Genomic DNA, 19,969 nt, shown 5'->3' with positions numbered 1-19,969 from the left:
TTCTATTGAAATGAAATTCACACACACAGAAAAACACATGACCGCGCATAACAATTGGGGTTTCCCTGAAGTTACTCTGTATTGTGACTCATGTTCAATAGTCAAGCAAATGGTCAAAGCTTACACGTCTGCAGCACACATGATGAGGTTGTGCAAATCTGCAGTATTCTCTTTACATAAACTTGAAATTATGTTGAATCAACACTCCTGGGAAGAAGAGACAGTGCCAGGCAATAACCACAAATCAATCTTTATTGCTCATTGGAGCCTCTGACGCTGCATCTTGTTGAGAAAAGCAGGTGATTATGTGAGAGGAAACCTCCCTGCATTCCAAACAGCTTGTAATACGTTATATATAGGTTTAAAAAAAAAAAAACGTATCAAATGTTTCATTTATTCATCGATGCAACCAAATTAAAAAATATATTTTCCCACTTACCTCTAGTAGTATCCAGCCATGTTTCATTTGCACTGGTTTTGAGATGTCCGCCTCTTGAGATTTCTGCTGCCACTCCAGTACAAAGGAAGTGAATTGAAAAATGACATTTCAAATATTCAACAGTACATTTTTCCAGAAACAATGGGCCTCATGGAAGAACATTTTTGCATTCTTGTCTTAAAGCTGCAAATATGATTAAAAAAAAGTTACTTTTATAAAACGGTCACTAATGTATATCGTGACAGTAGTGCATGAGAGACGTAATGTCTTCCGGTGTCCTCCGGTGCTCCTAACGGCATCTGCAAGATTTCACAGACCGGAGGAAAACAACCAATCAGAGCCGAGCTGGAGCCTGTCGTCTCTGAGCAGCTGTCAATCACTCACAAACTCCGATCAAACGGTCAAACTAGGCAGCGCTGATCAAATATTAATCAATATTCTGTTACTGTAATGCCTATTTCTCGGATAAAATGTTTTCAGAAACATCTTGCAGTGTCAAACAAGATAATGTCAACATGATTATAATTTATTTAGGATTTTGAAACTCAAAATTGCTTCAAAGTAATGAAATATACAGTCCTATAGTGAAACACTATTTTCCCATGACTTCTACGACAGGTCTGGACCCCTCGTAAATTGTGTTCGTACCTAAGAGAAAATTCAAAATACGAGGAAATTGGTATATGCGACAAGTTCTCCTGAATCATTCGTGCAAGCCACTTAAGAATAAATCTGTTCATAAGAGTGGTTCCTGCATGAGGCGCATTGTCCGTGTTACTCCACAGACCTTACTATCAGTTTTCATTGGAACTACTTTCTATTGAAGAAATAATCTGTACGACATCCCAGTACTGTCTGTTTAAATGCCTTATGAAGGATGTCAAGAGAAGGCGTTTGCATGAGGAAAATCTAATTTCACAAATTGTCACACACAATGATTATATATCACTAAGTATGGCAATGTGCTTATCATAATGTTTGCAAAGGATGGGTACATTTTTATCCCGGTATATCTGTCAGCTGTATGCAATTTACATTCAGCAAGCTGCTTTCTTACTTAACAATATTTTAGTCTTTACAGTTATTATTTTGGACACAAATTACTTAAAAAAATATGAAGCTTGATTCTTTTTTGCAGTGAAGTTATTAAGATATTAATCATTGCTGAAATACATTTCAAATATAATATTATTACATTACTATATTGCTTTTTCTGAATAGTCAGAGGATTATTATAACCACTTTTTTTTGATAGGCATATAATTATATGCTGTCTACCTGAAAATCTAAATCACCCTAATAAGTAACTAAGAAGCATGAATGGGCAATCAAACAGATAAAAATCATTAGTATTAAATTAAAGTAATAAAAATACCTCCAAAAATCTCTTTTTCTCATTCCTCATCTAAGCGACCTTGTCGTCAGAGAGAACGATGACTAATTACGAGCCAGCTGACACAGGAGATGGGAGTGGATATACTGTTATGGTGATTCATGTTGTATAATTTAGCATTTAACTGTATTATTATTGAGATTGAGGACCAATTGTTATTGGAACATTACCACTGTGTGTTACTGCCCACCCTGGTAATTTAGCTGAGGTGATTAAATGGATTACATCTCTAATTACAGTTTTGATTCAGGAAAGTAGCAAGCTGTTCTATGTTCTGTTTTAATACGAGCCTTCGTAGCGCCGGCTTTTGGGGATCTTGGAGCAGCAGTAGGTGTAACATCTGTCTGTCGGCAGGAAGTGCATGTGCAACACTGGCTCTCTGAGAACAGCTGGGAATAGCAGGGGCTCCATATGGATGAGTGACAGGTCTTTGGAAATGTACAGAGTGCTGCCTCTGCAGAATATGGCCTGAGAAATATCACTGTGGCATACATACACTTACACAGTTTGGGAATTTAATGTGCTAAACCAACCAAAAAATTTACAAATCTCAGTCAAAGGAAATATACAGTTCAGAAAAGCTACTGCAGAGAATTTAACTGCATGAGTCACTGTTTATGTCTAACTGGTAGGGGTAGTTTTTATCTGCCAGATCCCTTATCTCCACTGAGAGACGAAGTTTAAGCCACCGAGTAGCTGGCATTTACTCAAAAATATGCAAACAGTTTTTGCTTTTCATCTCATCACTTCTATCTCTGTTTTTTGTTCCCAGGACAATGATGGAGGGATGACCGCACAGCTGCCCAGCACCATCACGTCCTTTGTGCAGACTGGTTTAAGACCAGGGGAGGAGTACACTGTTAACCTGGTGGCGCTCCGAGACCAGGGTCGAAGCCAGCCAGTCACTGCTACTGTCATAACACGTACGTATTAATGGAAACTGTAAAGATAAACCTTGACGTTAGGATATGATGTCACCTCCCTGTCCAATTGCAGTCAGATTAAAGGAAGTTCTTGAATTCTAATTATTTAACGAGTATACCTATTTTTATACAAAACAAGCTTGTGTGCAGAGACAGAGCTAAAATATCACTGTTATGGTATTGCCAAAATATGCCATTAATGTCCTTTAAAACCTATTTTCTCAATCAGCTTTTTACTCTGTGCGATGGTGTCCCACTTAAACACAGAACTCCGGGGTCGGAGATGGGAAGCCAATGTGGAAGTGCCTTAAAGTTGCATTATTTCTCATAGCCGGCAGGGGGCGACTCCTCTGGTTGCAAAAAGAAGTCTGTTTGTATAGAGGTCTATGAGAAAATGAGCCTACTTCTCACTTGATTTATTACCTCAGTAAACATTGTGAACATGAGTTTATAGTCTCAATCGCTAGTTTCAAGTCTTCTTCAATACAGCATGATGCTCATTTAGTAAATTATGGTCCCATTTAGAGTCAAATAGACCATAAAGCAGGGTGCGCTCTAGGGCGAGGCTACCTTGGTATTGACGGGTCGCTACCACGGAGGTCTGGGTTTTGTCTGTGTTTTCGTCTTATAACTTTAACACTTTCACAGTCTGTTTTCAGTTCATAAAAGAAGTGTCACTTCTGGTTGCAAAAAAACAAGATGGTGACGGCCAAAATGACAGACTAAAGGCTTCAAAATAGAAGTCTACAAACCAATGGGTGACGTCGTCCACTTCTTATATACAGTCTATGGGTTCACATGACAAATTTCTGTATTTGTGTTTTCGTCTGTTCTCTTCTCTTTGGTTTGAAGTGGGTGTTGTTCAGTTGGAGAACAGTGATGTACTAATCATGTATTTACAATATTAGAATCCAAATGGGATTACAGTTGTTTGCTTGTGTTGTCAAGTCACTGTCAATCAAACCTGATCAAACCACACCAACACAGTCCTGATGAAACAGATTAGCTCAGGTTTGAAAAGTTTTAAACTCTTAATAAACAAGAAAATATAATAAGGAGCATACAGCCAATTAGAAACTGCCATTTTTAAACATATACATATACTATAATAACCAAAAAAGATAATTTCATATTTATAATGAATGTGAGCAGCACTGCAAATAAAGTTTTTTTGTATTATTAATAATAAATGTGTTGATTAAACCCAACAAGTACCTTGTTTTCTCCAAAAAACAATCCAAAACCAAAAATCCAAAACTTTACAATGATTAAATAACAGAGAAAAACAGCAATCCTCATATTTGACAGGCTGAAAGAAGCAAACGTTTGGCATTTTCCTTGATAAAAGGCTCAATTTATTAAACGCTTATTATAACTGTGAGCAATTAATTTTCTGTCAATCAGTCAATAAATCATCTTGTTTCAGTACCAAATGTAGCGTAGTATTCCACTCACACACACAGTCTGAGTATCACCTTGACGTATTTGTTGGTCTGCCACTGTTTATGTCCCTGATGTAAACCTCACTGAGGTATTACCGCCACTCCTCACCCAGCTGACACAATACTAGACAGCTGTAATAGATCCAATACAAACCGACGTCCATAACAATTCAAACTCTGATGTCTGCAGTCAAAACACCATCAATTTCCTGTCAAGTCTTTGTTCATTTCGTGGGTTGTAATTAAGTATCGATTAATAATTCATGGCAGTCTGTCATTAATTTTTCACGGCGGCCCACTGTAGGACACCTTATTGGATAAAGAAAGAGGAAAAGACAAATTTGAAGTCACTCAATTATTTATAACAAAGATTTAGCCTTCCTTGGAGACGGAGTGAGCGTGATGAGGAGTCGGAGGGAAACCAGAGGGAGAAGACAGCTGATGAGGGAACAGGTTCTCCGCAACTGACTTCCTCAGGATGTTTTCTAGGACGAGACCCAAGGGGCCAATTTCTAATACATCAAGTATCGGGGTGGACCGGCAATATGTCTAGCCTGAGACTTATTTAGATCTCAAAAGCTTTTAGATAGACTTTATGGTCCTGTGCGTGAAATACGTCATTTACATACGTTCCCTCTCGGGCCTTCAAAAGAGAATAACTGTGCTATCGCAGCATAATATGGTGCTTTCAATTCAAAACGTGTGTTGATTTAAACATGTGACATGTGCTATTTTGGTTGATTCCTCAACATTAAATGATGATCGTCACCTTTTTTAAACTTATTTGGATAATTCAATTTATCGTCATAAACTGTGCATTTAAGCTGCAGCGTGGTGGCGGTGTTTGTGTGGCCACGTGATCCTCGGAGCTGTGCTGTTCTAAAATTGGGTTTTCCTCATTATACGCAACGGACCTCATGCAGGAAGCGACGCAGACACAAATTTTCTCTTATTTTTGTTCTTATCCGCGATCTTATTTTGTTAGTACCCATTGATTTCTGGCATTCACCGATGTTTTCTTGTTTTTGCTCTTCTCTCAGGTAAGATAACATTTTACGAGTGGTCAAGAGCACTCTTACCAAGATAAGAAAAAAACACATTGGCTTCCTCTGAAATCAAAGACTATGCACTACATACTCAATATATCACTCAACTATCGTTTAACATACTTTTTTATGGATAAATAGTAGTATGTGTCTTTTTGGACGCACTGAGCAGTAGTATACGTCGTCACTTCCTGAGAGCCTCCTTTGCTGTTTGGAGACGTGTAACCATGGTAACCCGTGCCAACCTCATGTAACCAAAACGACGAATCAAAGTCTGAATTAATTTAAAATATATATTACACCTAGCAAAGTGAAATCTTATACTAAGAGTTAAATTGAGCGTTATTGATGTTACAGAGCTGTCCGCCAATGTCTGTTAGGAACGTTGTCGCTACTACCGCATTGCATTTTAGGATATTTATGCTGCCATAGTGTCCAGCATTGCATACTGTAATATTTGCAATTTGCATACTATTATTTCATACTATTGGTTTCATACTAACGTTTCGGACACACTAAAATATTTCACATACTGTTTTATCGTACTAAATAGCATGTTAGTATAGAACTTCGGACGCAACCATCGCTTTCATGATCCACAAATTGTTTGTCCAGCGCAAGGAAGCAAAAGTTTTAAATTTGAGGAACATAAATAAATGCATGAATATCACATAATCAAATTTGGATTATTATATGTTGTAGAGTAATTATAATGATTTGATTATTAAATGTGGGCTAAATAAATACTGTTGGCCTATGATCCCAATTAAGACTATAAAACCCCTTCGATGATATTGCGGAGCTTACTGTACATACTGCTCTTAGATGCTTTTTGAATTTCCTGTAAACACCAGTACCGACACTCTGGAAAATCATGTGTTTACTTTCTTTACACACGGCACAACACCTGTCCTATAGTGTTTAGGGGGCCTTACCTATGCTAATAACTGCCCTTATATAATATTTAAAGGAGTTACCTATGCTTATAATAAGAAATCGGGCACGCGCCTCCCTCATCATTCAGCACAGCTGGTCAGAGCAGATTTGGATGGTTGCATCTGGAGTTGACTTCTCTTCTTTTTTCTTCACACCTAATAAATGTTGTTTTCCAGCAACCCGCATGGAGAGACTCTAATCACGGCTTATGTTTTACACCTTGCACAGATAAAGCCTATTGTCTCAGCGTGTGTCAGGTCTGATAAGCTTTACTTGCTTGGCTGTCAGAGGACAGCTTTTTCTGATAACGAATCCAGATCTATCGCTGCATAAGCTTGAAGCATGATTATCGTGAACTTTCATCCTTTCATTTCATTTTAGCTTCCCTGTTCATACTGACTGAAATGCGTCCAAACCAAAAGTTGGCACCAAATGTTTGGTCAGATTAGGAATCTTGTTTACTTCTCCTTTGATTTTGTTCAATTTAATCATGAATTGGCCCAGACTGTATTTTATCCAGGCCAAGCTCTTTTACAGCTGGTTGTGGTTAGACAACATTTAACATTGGAGAAGTTTAGCTTCTTTTGTTGAAAGAAAATGGGGTTTTGTAGACAAAGTTTGAATCAGTATTTGATTAATGGATTAGTTGATCTACATAAAACAATTGGTTTTGATAATCAATGAATCTATTAAGTTATTTTTTTCAGCATTCTCTTGTCCCAGCCTCTCAAATGGAAAGATTTGCTGCTTTTTAATCTACTGTCAGTGATTCCCAAACAAGGGACCCCTCCAGTGGGTCATAAATCAAATGAGACAATCTCAGAAGATTAGACGTCAGAACTTGTAATTTGTAGACTATTGACACCTCTAGTGAGGGGTCACAAGTAGGCACTGCTTTATTTTAAGGGGTCACAAGCCAAAAAGATGTGAAACACTGTGTTATGTGATAGTAACCTGGATATGTTGTGGATTTGGAGCATTAGTTGGACAAAACAAGCAATTTAATGTAATCACCTTGGGCTTCAGGAAATTATCACACGTATTTTTCACTATTTTCTTAAAGGTCCCATATTGTAAAAAGTGAGATTTTCATGTCTTTTTTATTATCAAACAGGTGCTATATACATACTGTGAAAGTATTGAAATGCTCAGTCCACAAAGAAATGCACACAGCCCGTATTTAGAAACTGTGCAAAGCTGTGTAAACAAGTATGATCCTGAAAATGAGCATAACATGAAACCTTTAAGTTTTATTGACCAAATAAATATTCTGATAATGACAATAACTGTGAGTTGCATCCCTACCTGAGAGCAAGCAAACAAGTTATTTTTTGTTATCTAACCAAAAATCAGCTGTTAAATTGAGTATAAACACGTCAAACAATACCGAGACCAAGTAAAAAAGTGCAGCAATAGATGGCAAGGTTGACAAAGTGGCCACACATAGCAACGGGACACTCAATAATTCTTCTTCTTTCTTTCTTTGTTTTGCAGTGATTGATGGCCCCACTCAGCTGATCGTGCGGGACGTGTCCGACACCGTAGCGTTTGTGGAGTGGACGCCACCAAAAGCAAAGATTGATCAAATCGTGTTACGTTACGGCCTGGTGGGAGGAGAGGGTCCGCGGACCACCTTCCGCCTCCAGCCCACACTCAGCCAGTACTCCCTGCAGGTGAGCAGTGGGATACGTGTGCAATTCATCACATTGTGGTGTCACAGATTGGATCATACAGACACATCATGTGGACTCACCTGCCATCTGGAGACAAAAAAGCCAGTCCCCACAACTTAAACCGTTTATCTTTGGCTTAAGAGTTGGCTTTGGGGTTATTACATTGTAAACACAAGTATAGTGTTGCTAATGTGTGTGTGTGTGTGTGTGTACACTTGTCATGCTTGTTATATTATCTAATCGCAGAGTCTGCCTGCCGTCTGGAGATTAGACAAAAACAAACAAAAAATCCATGCAGAGAGATTAAACAGGCTAAACTGTCCCTGTGTTGTTTTATTTGTTCCACAGGTTCTGCGTCCTGGCTCGCGTTACGAGGTGTCTGTGAGCGGAGTGAGAAAAGGAAATGAGAGCGGATCTATTTCCACTGAATTTACTACCGGTGAGGTCTGACAGCAAGCAGATAGTGTGGTGTGTGTGGTGCTGTGCCTGTGTATGAAAACAAAACAGCTGATGACATATGGCCTAATGTAAAACATACTGTTTATCTATATTGGATATGGTAGCGAACATCTGTTCAAGGTAATTTATTGTTCTTGTTTGTGCAGAAGAAAGTGCATTATTTTTGGAAACATTATGCTAATTTATTTTTTGAGTGCAAAAAACAAATGAACTTTATCACATTCAGCTACAGTACATCTAAAGTAAAATGTATGCATATGATATCTGATTCAAGGTTATTCTAATGAAGTCAAATCTGCATAGAATTGCCAACCCGGTATACATTATTACTAATGAACATGTCTGATGTTGATGTACAGTAAATTATATCATCATAGTGTACATACAGATCAACTGTAGTAATTAACAGTTGGACACTAGCTGTATCTGTGTCAGATGATGTTTAAAGCGCTGATGTTTGATTGTTCACAATCCGTGAGAATTGGTCTCAGTGTCCCCAACATTGTCAGCTTTATCGTTCTTCTCAGAGATCGATGCCCCCAAGAACCTGCGGCTCGTGTCCAAGACCTCCACCACCCTGGAGCTCGAATGGGACAACAGCGAGGCCGAGGTAATTAGACACGGACCGATTAGCATTAGCGTCAGCCAATTTAAATGATTAAGAAGTGGGGTACAAATCTTAGGACAATAGGGCTGCAACTAAAGACTACTTTGATTGATTGATTTTTAATCGGATAAAAAGTTCTTTATTTCAGCGTCTTATTCGTAAGAAAACATATTCCTTGTGTTCTTGTACAATGCTCTTTTACTACACATTGGGGATGCAGCCTTGCACTGAGAATAAAAGGGAAATATATATATAGTTTTTAAATTATAACCTGGAATTGTGCATTTGCCTCTATACTTTTCTCCGCTGTCTCCGCCTCCGACATTTCAAATGCTTACTTCAGAGACAAAGGGTGTCATTTCCTGTAATTCATCATGTGAGCTAAAAAAGATGCGGCATTGTCTGTTTTACTGCCCCCACGGAGACGTTGCCACATCATGACATAGATCTAACTAATCAATGACCAAATTCAACTTTTATATTTTTATAATCAATTTTAATCGATTTAATCGATTCAGTGTTTCAGCCCAATTCAACAAAGGTTGTTGTGTCTGTCTTTTGATTTGTTGTTTTTAAAACTGCCTGTATTCTGATGCAGTATATGGTCTTGATCTGGTAAAATTATAGGAAGTATTATGAAGCTATCAGTGGTGTAAAGTAACTAAATACATTTACAATTAGTATCTGCGTACACTTTTTTGGTACTTTCAAATTTATAGTGCTTTATATTTTACGCCACAAACAATTTTAGCAACTTTGCAGATTAGGATTTTACATGCTAAACATATGAAAACAATATCATGCAGTGTAATAGATTAAACCACCCAAGAGAATATAAACTAGCTCAAATGAATCAGTAATAATAATCTAATAATATATATTGGATTATATAGAAAAAAATATTCTGAAAGGGCTCAAAATATGTACTTTTGATTTGTTAAGTACAGTTTGCTGATATACATCTGTACCTTCTTTAAGTATATTTTTATTCTATTATTACTTGTACTTGTAATGGAGCATTGTTATAGTCTGACATACAGTAGGTTCTTTTACTTAAGTAAAGATACTTCTTCCACCACTGGAAGCTATTCATCCTGAGTTCCCTTTTGTCTCATTTGTTTATTTTTTAAATAAATGTAGTGGACTATTCTGAAATACTTCATAGCTCTACAGTACAGGATCTCAGCACAGCCTTAGGTGCCCCTTATATCACTGAGAATATGATATGTATGCTCTTTTTGTAAAAATAACTAATTTGTCCTCAATCCCTGCACCCTCTCCACCCTCCCTTGACCCTTCCTGCATATAAAGCGGGTTTTTAATCCCGGTATTTTTCTAAACTCTTGTCTTATGGCATTGAGCACTTTATCATCTCACACACAGGTCGGTCTGCATTTTGTCAGCTAATACCGAGAATGTAGCGAACAAATTTACAGAGTTCAAGTGGTCACTGAATGTTTTATTCCGAATGAAAATGTAGTAAATCATGATGTAGTCACAATGATATTTCCAGGGCTCACTAACTACACAACCAGACTTATGAAGCCAGTCTGTCTTAATGCCTTTTAGCTCTACAAATGTATTCATCCTCATGCTTCTGCAGAGCATTGGCAGAGAGACAAATATCATGCTGGGCTAATGCAAAATAAACCACTTATTCTGTGAAGCAATTTAAAGCTGCTTTGGCTGTTCGTGATAGCCTTGCATTTCCTTCATTTTGTTAAAAAAAATACAAACGCTTCCTTCAATTTGGTGTTAATATTCAAGTGTATATGTTTAAATGCAGGCGGAGGGCTACCAGGTGGTGTACAGCACTTTAGCAGGAGACCAGTATGATAAAGTCATCGTACCACGCAATGAAGGAGCCACCACTAAGACCACCCTCACAGGTAAGTGAGGAGGAGTGATCTTTCATTTATTCATTTTGTTGTGCAGTCAATTTCTATTGAATAGGGGTCTTTTGGGGCAGTGTTTATTCCATATGCCGCCAGTGTTATCGCAGTGCATCTAATGTGTACTGAAGAAGCGGGGAAGTGCTTGTGTGTGTTTTACATGGCAGGATTATCTCTTGAGCTCACAATTGGCTGACGGGGCTACTGATTGTATCTGTAGAACGGCTTGTTGTCCTGCGGGCGTATTGAAAGGCTGTCAGAGAGGAGGGGTCAGATGGGATGTTTTTTTCTGAAAGGCCACAGCTCTGGAAAGGGCACGGCCGGCATAAGAATAGAAGCGAAAGGTCCTTGTGTTATTCTGTTGGGCCATTGCAATCGATGCTGCCTCCACCCTCATTCCTCCTCTGTCACTCTCACTTTCTCTCTACTAATAATCTCTGTCACTCTCTCGCTCATTTCCATTCCTCATTATCTCATTTCTGTAGCTTGAGAAACTCGCTGTGGATGTACCGAATTGATTTGAAGCTGATCAATTATGCTGTTGGCAATAAAAAAAAACAAATCATACTGATGCGCATGTAAATTTGTTTAGACCTCATCACCGATGTAGAGCTAATTGGGCTGTTATGAAATGCACTCTGCTTGAGATGGAGAGTGTGAAACAAGTCTTTGTGATGTTTCTTCTTGCTATATTGTGTGTTGAATTAGTAACCGGTTCCCTCTTCGTCTTTGTGCCTCAGACCTGCTGCCAGGCACCGAGTACGGCATCGGCATTTCTGCCATGAAAGGCAGCAACCAGAGTACGCCGGCAACAATGAACGCCAGGACGGGTGAGTGGATTACTGTTTATACCTCCAGTGATGCAAGTATGACTACGCATTGTACTATACCAGCTGTGAAATACCAGCTTCACAGGAGGCGAGTTTGTTATTATACATGTAATTCTCAGTTTGTGCCGTGGGGTCAGTGCTCCTCCATTTTAGTGAAATTAAGCAAATCAGATTTTGGCAAGACTTGTGCTATTTTAGGGTGATGTTTTATATTACCAGCTGGGGTCAGAGTTCCCATTACATCATTTTAAAACTGTAATAATGCATACCATTAATTGTTAATGGCCCTCTCTTTACCTCAGCACTTGCTCTGCGATTTGAATTTTTATTGTGTTTTGAGGTGTTTTGGCGGAAAGACAAAAAAGACCCCGTTTAACCTTCTGCTTGAAATGTTAGTGCACAGATGTGCTTCTCTAATCTTTCCCGTCACGTCGACTGTCGAGCATGTCTTTCCTCCAGTTGCAATCATTTTAATGGCTGAAGGTATTTTGCACTTTGCAAAATTATGCCTCCATTTGCTTTACAAACAAGCACTTTCTCTACATCCACCCCACTATTTTGTGCACTCTCTTTGAACTTTGAAAATGCGCTACAGCAATCACATCTTTCTAAAATAGCTTTAAATAATATGACAACATCCCCCCTGTCTGCCCGGCACACAGCAGAGCTCATGTGACTATAAGTGTGAGTTGCTGAAAGCATCATTTCCATTAACAGTCTTATTTTTCCCCAAAAAATATATATCTTGACAACAAGCTCCAAAAACTTTGAGGTTTGCAGTAGAGGATTAAATGAGAATGTTGATCCAGAGGGCAGGTTGGGTCATTGCTGCAGGAAAGAAAAGGAAAATCATAAGAACAAAACTAATACAACAAGATTAAATACAGAATGTGGGATCATTATGTTCATACAGACGATGAAGCTGACTGTTAGTTCAATCAGTAAGGGTCCTGCTTTTGATGTCAGTGCTGCATCAAAGAAGAAGAAGAAGAGAGAAAATACAAGTTATTTTTCAGCTAAAATGTTGCACAATGTTGGAGCAGATCCCTGAAATGTCACCAAAATAAAATGTTTCCATCAGCTCAATTTATATAGAAATATTTAAAGATGTGACATGCAACAACTGCCCCTGTCTGGACGCTTTTTAATATGTATATTTTTTGAGCGTTCTGGTCAAGGGGATGCATGCAATGGTGAGTGGCTGCATGACATGAATGCTTTGTCTACAGTACAAGAGGGGACTGTAACATGATGGTGTCTTAAAATAATTAGCATTAAATAAAACATTTTTATCTTCATCTTTTTTTTAATTTATTTTTATTTTGTCTTTTTTTATGCAGAATACAACAATATGAAACATAAGAGGATGAGACAATTTAGCAACAAACAGAAAAAACATCCCAGAACATAACATGAGATTATAACTCTAGTAGTCAACAGAGAAATTGCGTATTAATTACATCAAGCTTTGTGTACTTTCCATGGTGATAGCTTTTTAGGGTAGCCCAAACAAAGGAACGGCAAAATAAATTTAAAAATTAAGTAATGAATAAAGGCATCATTTGAAAAGAAATTGAAATCAGCTTTTCTACAAATGTCTTGCTTTTCGGCTCAGGTGTTTTTGTTAAATTTATTAAAAGAAACTTGGATGGAAAAGTACTTAACTGTGATCAGATGAAGAATAAATTATTTTCACAGATGCAAAAGTGTCTTGAGTGACATGTGCACGTAGGAAAAAAATAACCATAAAGGTAAATACAGTATCAAAAGGTAATGTCCCGTTCACTGTCTACGCTCAGTCACAGGACATTTGTCATGGAAGAGTAGGTAAGTCCCTGAAATATCTTATAATATCTTAAATTGTCATCAATAACTCACCCAGTTGGCGTACACCCACTCAGGTGGGCAAGTAACAGTGTTAATGTGCTCATGCATATTAATGCTGGAAACATTTAAGAGGCTGTGTGCTTTACTAAAAATCTTGTTTCCTCTCTATTAGGTCTGGATGTGCCCATGGATCTGACTGTGACGGCTTCTACGGACAACACCATTACTCTGGTGTGGGGCGTGGTCCAGGGCCCCATCGACCATTACAAGGTCACCTACACCTCCTCCTCTGGCGTCTCTACAGAGGTAAAGAACTGGACAGATTGACGTTGAATAAACAATAGATACAACTTAGCACATATAAACTGTTTATACTGCACACAGACGCGCCTACACGCATCCGTATAAGAACCAACAAGGTTGTGACCTTTTATTATGAAGGAGTCTCAAAGTGTTTAGAGAAATCCCGTCGAATTTATGCTTAACTGTGTCCTTTTCCAGCTGACGGTGCCTAAAGAAGTAACCAGCACCACTCTGGTCGACCTTGAGCCTGGGACTGAGTACACTATCACTGTGGCTGCAAGAAGGGGAAGACAGCAGAGCACTGCAGCTACCATAGACGCATTCACAGGTAGAGAGAATATATAGTGTTATATACTTAAACAGGTAAACAGTGTTTTTTTTGTACAGCTTTATTGCCTCCCTTGTTTTTTTCTAGAGTTCAATATAAACTTTTATCAAGGTTGCATCAGTTAAATCCACTCAATTATCAGACGGAGCTAAGATAAATCCACTCTGGAGTGTTTTCTCGGCTCAGATAAAGACATGAAAAATCAGCCTATTACTGCACAAAGCTAGACAACAGTTTTAACAACAGCGGCGCTTAATGAAGTAGAACAGTGAATATAATGAACCAAAGTGTGGCAGCAGGTAAGGTGAGTGACACTAAAAGAAAATGAAGGACCTTAAAAAGACTTTGAAGAAGCAATTAGCGGAAGTAAATTATTCACGTTAGCTAATGAGCGTGTTACAAGTGTTCCCTAATTGCACCCCTGTTTTGCATCCGAATGTATTTGTGTCTCTGTTTGTTCTGATTTCTTTTTCAACACCACATTCTCTTAGTTTTTTGCCCTCGAGCTCGTTACTGCTCTTCCTCATTCTCAGCTCGATGTTTCTTCAATCACAACAACTATTTCTTTCCAACTATATGTGGAATTGTCTGCCCATCCACACACCGCCGTTGTTATTTTTACAGAAAGCTTGATGTGATTTCCAGTTGCACAAAGGATGGTGTCAGATTGATTGGCACGCGCTTACCTGCTGTCAGATTTGTCATTCTCCTCTTCAACCTCTCTCGTCATCATCATCATCTCTTTGCGTCTTCACCGTGACCGCCGTGGCAGTTGTCACCATCATCATCGTCGTAATCATCGCCTTCCCCATCTTTTTGTTATCTGTGGCTTTTTTAAGTAACGCCACTCCAACCATCTGGAGAGTTGAGATGAGAGGATGATAAAGAGACAGATGAAGAGAATCAGAGGAAAAGTAATTAATTACCTGTCATCTACTCATCCACTGTTCACTGTTCACCATATTGGCAACATCTGTCTGCCTGCGCTTAGGTGAACTCATCACAAAGGGGAAAAAAATATGGTAAAGGTTGATCTTGAACTTAAATCAATATATATCTCAGACTGCATTTGGAGCGCTATTTGTCCTTCAGTTTGTCTCTTTGTCTCTGAATAGGAACTCTACTACTTCCTGTAAGTAGTTATCTGCAAACTTCTCGTTATTTATTTCTCATTGCAGCCATGTCTTTACACTCTATCACTCAGAAAGCAAGAGAGGATTACTTTTCTAACAGTATGTATTAATTTTAGGGCTGTCAATCGATTAAAATATTTAATTGCGATTAAGTACTGCATTTAGCATAAAAGATATGCTCAAATCATAACATGACAAACTAAAGCCCAACAGGCAACAACAGATGTCAGTGTGCTGACTTGACTATGACATGCCCAAAACTGCATGTGATTATCATAAAGTGGGCATGTCTGTAAAGGGGAGACTCGTGGGTACCTATAGAACATATTTTCATTCACATATCTTGAGGTCAAAGGTCACTGGTTGGTATCAATAGATTCCCTAGTTTTTCTAGTTTCATATGATGCCAGGATCTTTACCATAAAGCTTTAGTTTAAAAGCTGAGCCTGCTACAACCTCAAAATTGCAAGTTGCGTTAATGCATTAAAGAAATTAGTGGCGTTAAAACAAATTTGCGTTAACGTGTTAACTTTGTCAGCCCTACCTAATTTACATCTAATTTTGATATTTTAATTAATTTGAACTGGATACCGAGTTGGAGGCGGGGCCTCGTTCATTCCTATGAAAGTTCCTCAGTGGCACTTGAAGCCAAACAAATTTGACTGCTGGGTCTAAACACACCCGGATCTTCTGGCCATCTTCCGCGGCCGTTGGGCCCATAGAGCAAGCGCAGTAGCGTTTCCTTTAACCCCGCCTCCCAGCTCTCTGCCTCGGCTCGCTCACATGAACGGCAGTTCATTATAAACTGGATTCGGCTATTAGTGCATTTTACAACTTTAAGGACCTAATGATTTAAATATAGGCTTTTCAAGTGTTCGTACTGGGAGGTTTATTTACCTAAAAAAAAAATATCCACTGATTAACAGACGTCTCTTTTCCCAATGTAAGTCTATGGGAAAAAGTATTTTTGGGATCACGTGACGCACACGGAAGTTGTAATTCCAGAGTTTAGCCACTACAAACATTGTCTTCAAAGAACGGCACTCTTCCTGGGGGCTTGTTCTTGCCTAGTAAATGCCCTTTTTAAACTCTGTGAACCCAGTTTGTAATGCAGCTTTCTGTTATAATATAAGTTTGAAGCCCAACTCGAGAAAACCACAATTACATCATCAGGTTGTTTTTTTAGAAATTCCTACAGAGCTGCAGAGGACATTATAGAACTTTTTTTCACAGGCAGAGTCACACTTCTCATCATTAGTATTATGACCTTTATCTGTACAAGTGCTTTAACATCTTCTGTGATTTGTCTGTGTCTGTGATGTGAAATCCAAAAGTATCATTAAGACCTACAGAAAGTGACTCATCACACATCACGTACATTTCTTCCGTATGGTCATTGTCGCTGCATTTTACTGGCTTTTTCATCATTACTAACTCTACAAAAGACTTGTCCCTGTCATCTTGATCAACGGCATCTTCATCATAGCCACCACCAGCATGGCCATCACATTATACTGACACTCTTCTTCTGCAATGTTTAATCCAGGATTAAAGCAAAGCCACGAATAGATTTTGAACCGTGTTTGGATGAGTGTGTCCTTGTGTTATTGGTATCACGTCGTCTCCTGGCTTCCACACAAGGACACACATGCACAACGCCACTATGCGGGTTTATATGATACAAATTTTCTGCTGACTGCACAGGGCGGTAATGCGTGTCGACAGTTGGTGAAGGAAATGTGCCATAAAAGTAAGCAATTCACCAATAAAAGAGGTGAAGAACATAAACGCAGACCAGTGTAAACAACGCAGGCTTCAAATGATGATTGATTACAAAGAAAACAGTTTAATCTGGATGAATCAGAAAAGGAGAAGTCAATGTTACTGCATCTTCCCTGCTATTTATACATCCACACATGGCTAATTAAATTCAAATCGTGTTGCATTTTTTGCTGTGTCAGCTGCTACGCCGCCTCGTATTCATTACATCATCTCTTGTCCAGGTCATACATTTTGACAACAGCATCTGCTATCATCATCATCATTTCTCCATCTTCTTGTTACGAACAGTCCCATCACATCTTCATCTTTACGGCGGATAACCTCATTAGCTTTTCTTTTTTAAGACCAATTAAATCATCTCTTCCTTGTGGTCTTCTCTGACTCTCACCTGCCCCATCAAGATTACACCCAAGGATAATTTTCTCAACTGTATTAAAAACGATCCATTACACCATCCAGGACTTCTTTCATCCATCACTGAATTGCTTCCCTGCCATCTCCATAACGATGACAGCTGTTTTTCTTTTTTTCATCGCTTTCCTGCTTGTGGTCGGCTTTGTACCTGTCCTTGAAAACTCTCCGGTGACATTTCAACCCTCCATTCCACCAGGAATCAGGCCCGTAACCCACCTCTACTTGTCAGAGGTGACTTCAGACTCGGTGTCGGTGGCGTGGAGCGCCCCAGCACCGCCTGCTGACCTCTTCATCCTGAGCTACAGCTCTGCAGATGGGACCGACACCTCTAAGGTGACGCTGGACGGCTCCAAGACGAGGTCACTGGTCCAGGGGCTGCTGCCGTCCACTCCGTACACCGTCAGTCTAATCACAATACAGGGGGATGTTACCTCTGAGCCCATTACAGCATCACTCACTACAGGTGAGCTGCTTGATGTCATGGAAAAATGCTATCAAAGTAACTCAGGGATGACACACATGAAGATAGATAAACATGAGCAGCATAGCAAAGGTTTATGGCTTTCTATAGGAGATCTGTATAAGTAGTTATGCAGCCTTGCAACATAATGTTTGTCAATGCATGCATGGACTTTTCTGTACCCATGAACTTAACTTGAGATCACGTTTAAAGAGGACCTATTATGTTCATTTTCAGGTGCATACTTGTACTTTGGGTTTCTACTAGAACATGTTTACGTGCTTTAATGTTAAAAAAATGCTTTATTTTTCTCATACCGGCTGTGCTGCAGCACCTCTTTTCACCCTCTGTCTGAAACGCTCTGTTTGATCTCCGTCTGTTATGACTGGTCAGCTGGACCACTCCGTTGTGTTTGATCAACCGAACCAAACTCTTCAGAGTTCGCTCCAGCTCTGCTCTGACTAGCTTTGTTTGAGTATGTGCCAAACTAGCTGCTAGGCAAAATGTGTTACTTGGTGACATCATCATGTTACAGAAGAAAAGGCGGGACAGCGAGGTGCTTCAGGCAGTTCAGGAGCAGTGTTTCTGTGGGGGAAAGTAACTCCCTTTGGTGTGGACTTTGGGCTTTGTAACTTTGCAGACCTTTTACATGCACAAAAAGCTATATTACACACTAAAAGAAAGGGGAAAGCACAAAAGCATAATAGGTCCTCTTTAAGGCTGCAACTAATGATTATTACATCAATTAATCTGCAGATAGATTAATTGCTTGGTCTTTAAAATGTCAGACAATAGTGAATAATGTCCATCATAAATCCCTAAAGCCCAACACACATTCAATTTATAATCACATAAGGCAAAAAAGCAGGAACATCTCACATTGACTAGCTGTAACTACGTAATGTTTTTTGTTTTTTTTCTCTTAAGACAAATTAAATAATTGATCAATTATCAAAATATTTTCCAGCTATTTTTCTGTTGATCAACTAACGATCAAATGACCAATTGTTTGAGTTGTAATTAGGGCTGTGTATTGGCAAGAATCTGGCAACACGATGCGTATCATGATACACGGGTTACGATACAATATATTGCGATAAATTGTAAGGCGATATATTGCAATTTTTTTAATCTAATTTAACGAAAACTGTCGCATAAAGAACACACCGTGTATGTATTAAATCTGAGTAAAAAAGTTACTTTTTTATGTTATCAGAACAGTGGGATCTGTATTTATCACAGTCCCTATAACATCAAACATCATAGCACTACTTTGAGAGGACGCATCTCTTTCCCAATGAAAAAGAATATTGACTGAGTTAATCTTTGTATGTCAAATATTAAATTAAAAATCGATACACTGCACTCTTGTTTTTAAGTGTTTGGTGAGATAGGAGGAACTGGAGTGTCCTTCAATCCCATTTAGGATTAAGGAAAACAGAAAAAAAACAGAGTTTGGGAACAGGAAAGAAAGCGAAGAAAAGTGGATAAACACTGAAGCATGTTGTGTGAGGTAAAGTAAGAGAGGAAAAATCTGTGCAAGAAATGGCAATACAAAGTGATTTTAAATTAAATATGTATTTGCAAAATTGCTGTTTTAAGCATTCCATTTGCACAGAACCACAGCAGAATGAGTTTTGTAATTAGAGATTTGCCTCAGAGGGTTTTCCTTTCTATTTCTTTGCCAGGCTTACAGACACAGCACCAAAAATACAAGCTTGTTTTATTCCCCTGTGATATCAGATGGCTGAGGTTTTCCACATAGAACAAAAAATGAGTCAATAGCCAGTGTGTATAATGATCCAGTGTTATTCCATAAACTCTTTTGGAAACATGACATTGGGTAGTATTTTAGAATTTCTCTAATGCAGGACAGAGAGAAGAAGAATGAGAGAGGGGGAGGAAAGGTGCAATGTGTGGGCTGAGCTCACATTGTTACTGTAAAATATAGTCTGCTCATGCTTTGTACTGTTTTCTGTCTATCCATTCAAATAGATTTTTTCTCCCTTTATTTTATGTCCTCTCTCTTATTCACAGTTTCCCTATCATTTCTCTCTATGTCTTTTGATTAAAGTGTTTTTT

General features: G+C 38.7%; 1 protein-coding gene across 2 annotated transcripts in view; it reads left to right on the top strand.

The window, feature by feature from the left end:
• The window catches only part of tnr (tenascin R (restrictin, janusin)), a 200,177-nt gene that overhangs the window by 138,006 nt on the left and 42,202 nt on the right, over positions 1-19,969 (top strand). Inside the window, exons 14-22 of one of the 2 annotated variants that reach the window (XM_074651250.1) lie at positions 2,605-2,755; positions 7,674-7,852; positions 8,201-8,291; positions 8,839-8,921; positions 10,705-10,807; positions 11,551-11,640; positions 13,640-13,773; positions 13,969-14,098; positions 17,624-17,890. In XM_074651250.1, coding sequence (XP_074507351.1) covers positions 2,605-2,755; positions 7,674-7,852; positions 8,201-8,291; positions 8,839-8,921; positions 10,705-10,807; positions 11,551-11,640; positions 13,640-13,773; positions 13,969-14,098; positions 17,624-17,890 — 1,228 coding nt within the window. The remainder of the gene's footprint in view (positions 1-2,604; positions 2,756-7,673; positions 7,853-8,200; positions 8,292-8,838; positions 8,922-10,704; positions 10,808-11,550; positions 11,641-13,639; positions 13,774-13,968; positions 14,099-17,623; positions 17,891-19,969) is intronic. The other variant, XM_074651252.1, reaches the window with a different exon arrangement.

This window comes from Sebastes fasciatus, chromosome 11 (genome assembly GCF_043250625.1).
Source record: "Sebastes fasciatus isolate fSebFas1 chromosome 11, fSebFas1.pri, whole genome shotgun sequence".
Taxonomy (NCBI): Eukaryota; Metazoa; Chordata; class Actinopteri; order Perciformes; family Sebastidae; genus Sebastes; species Sebastes fasciatus.
Note: the sequence above shows the minus strand (reverse complement) of the source record. Positions and strands in the feature narration are given on the sequence as shown.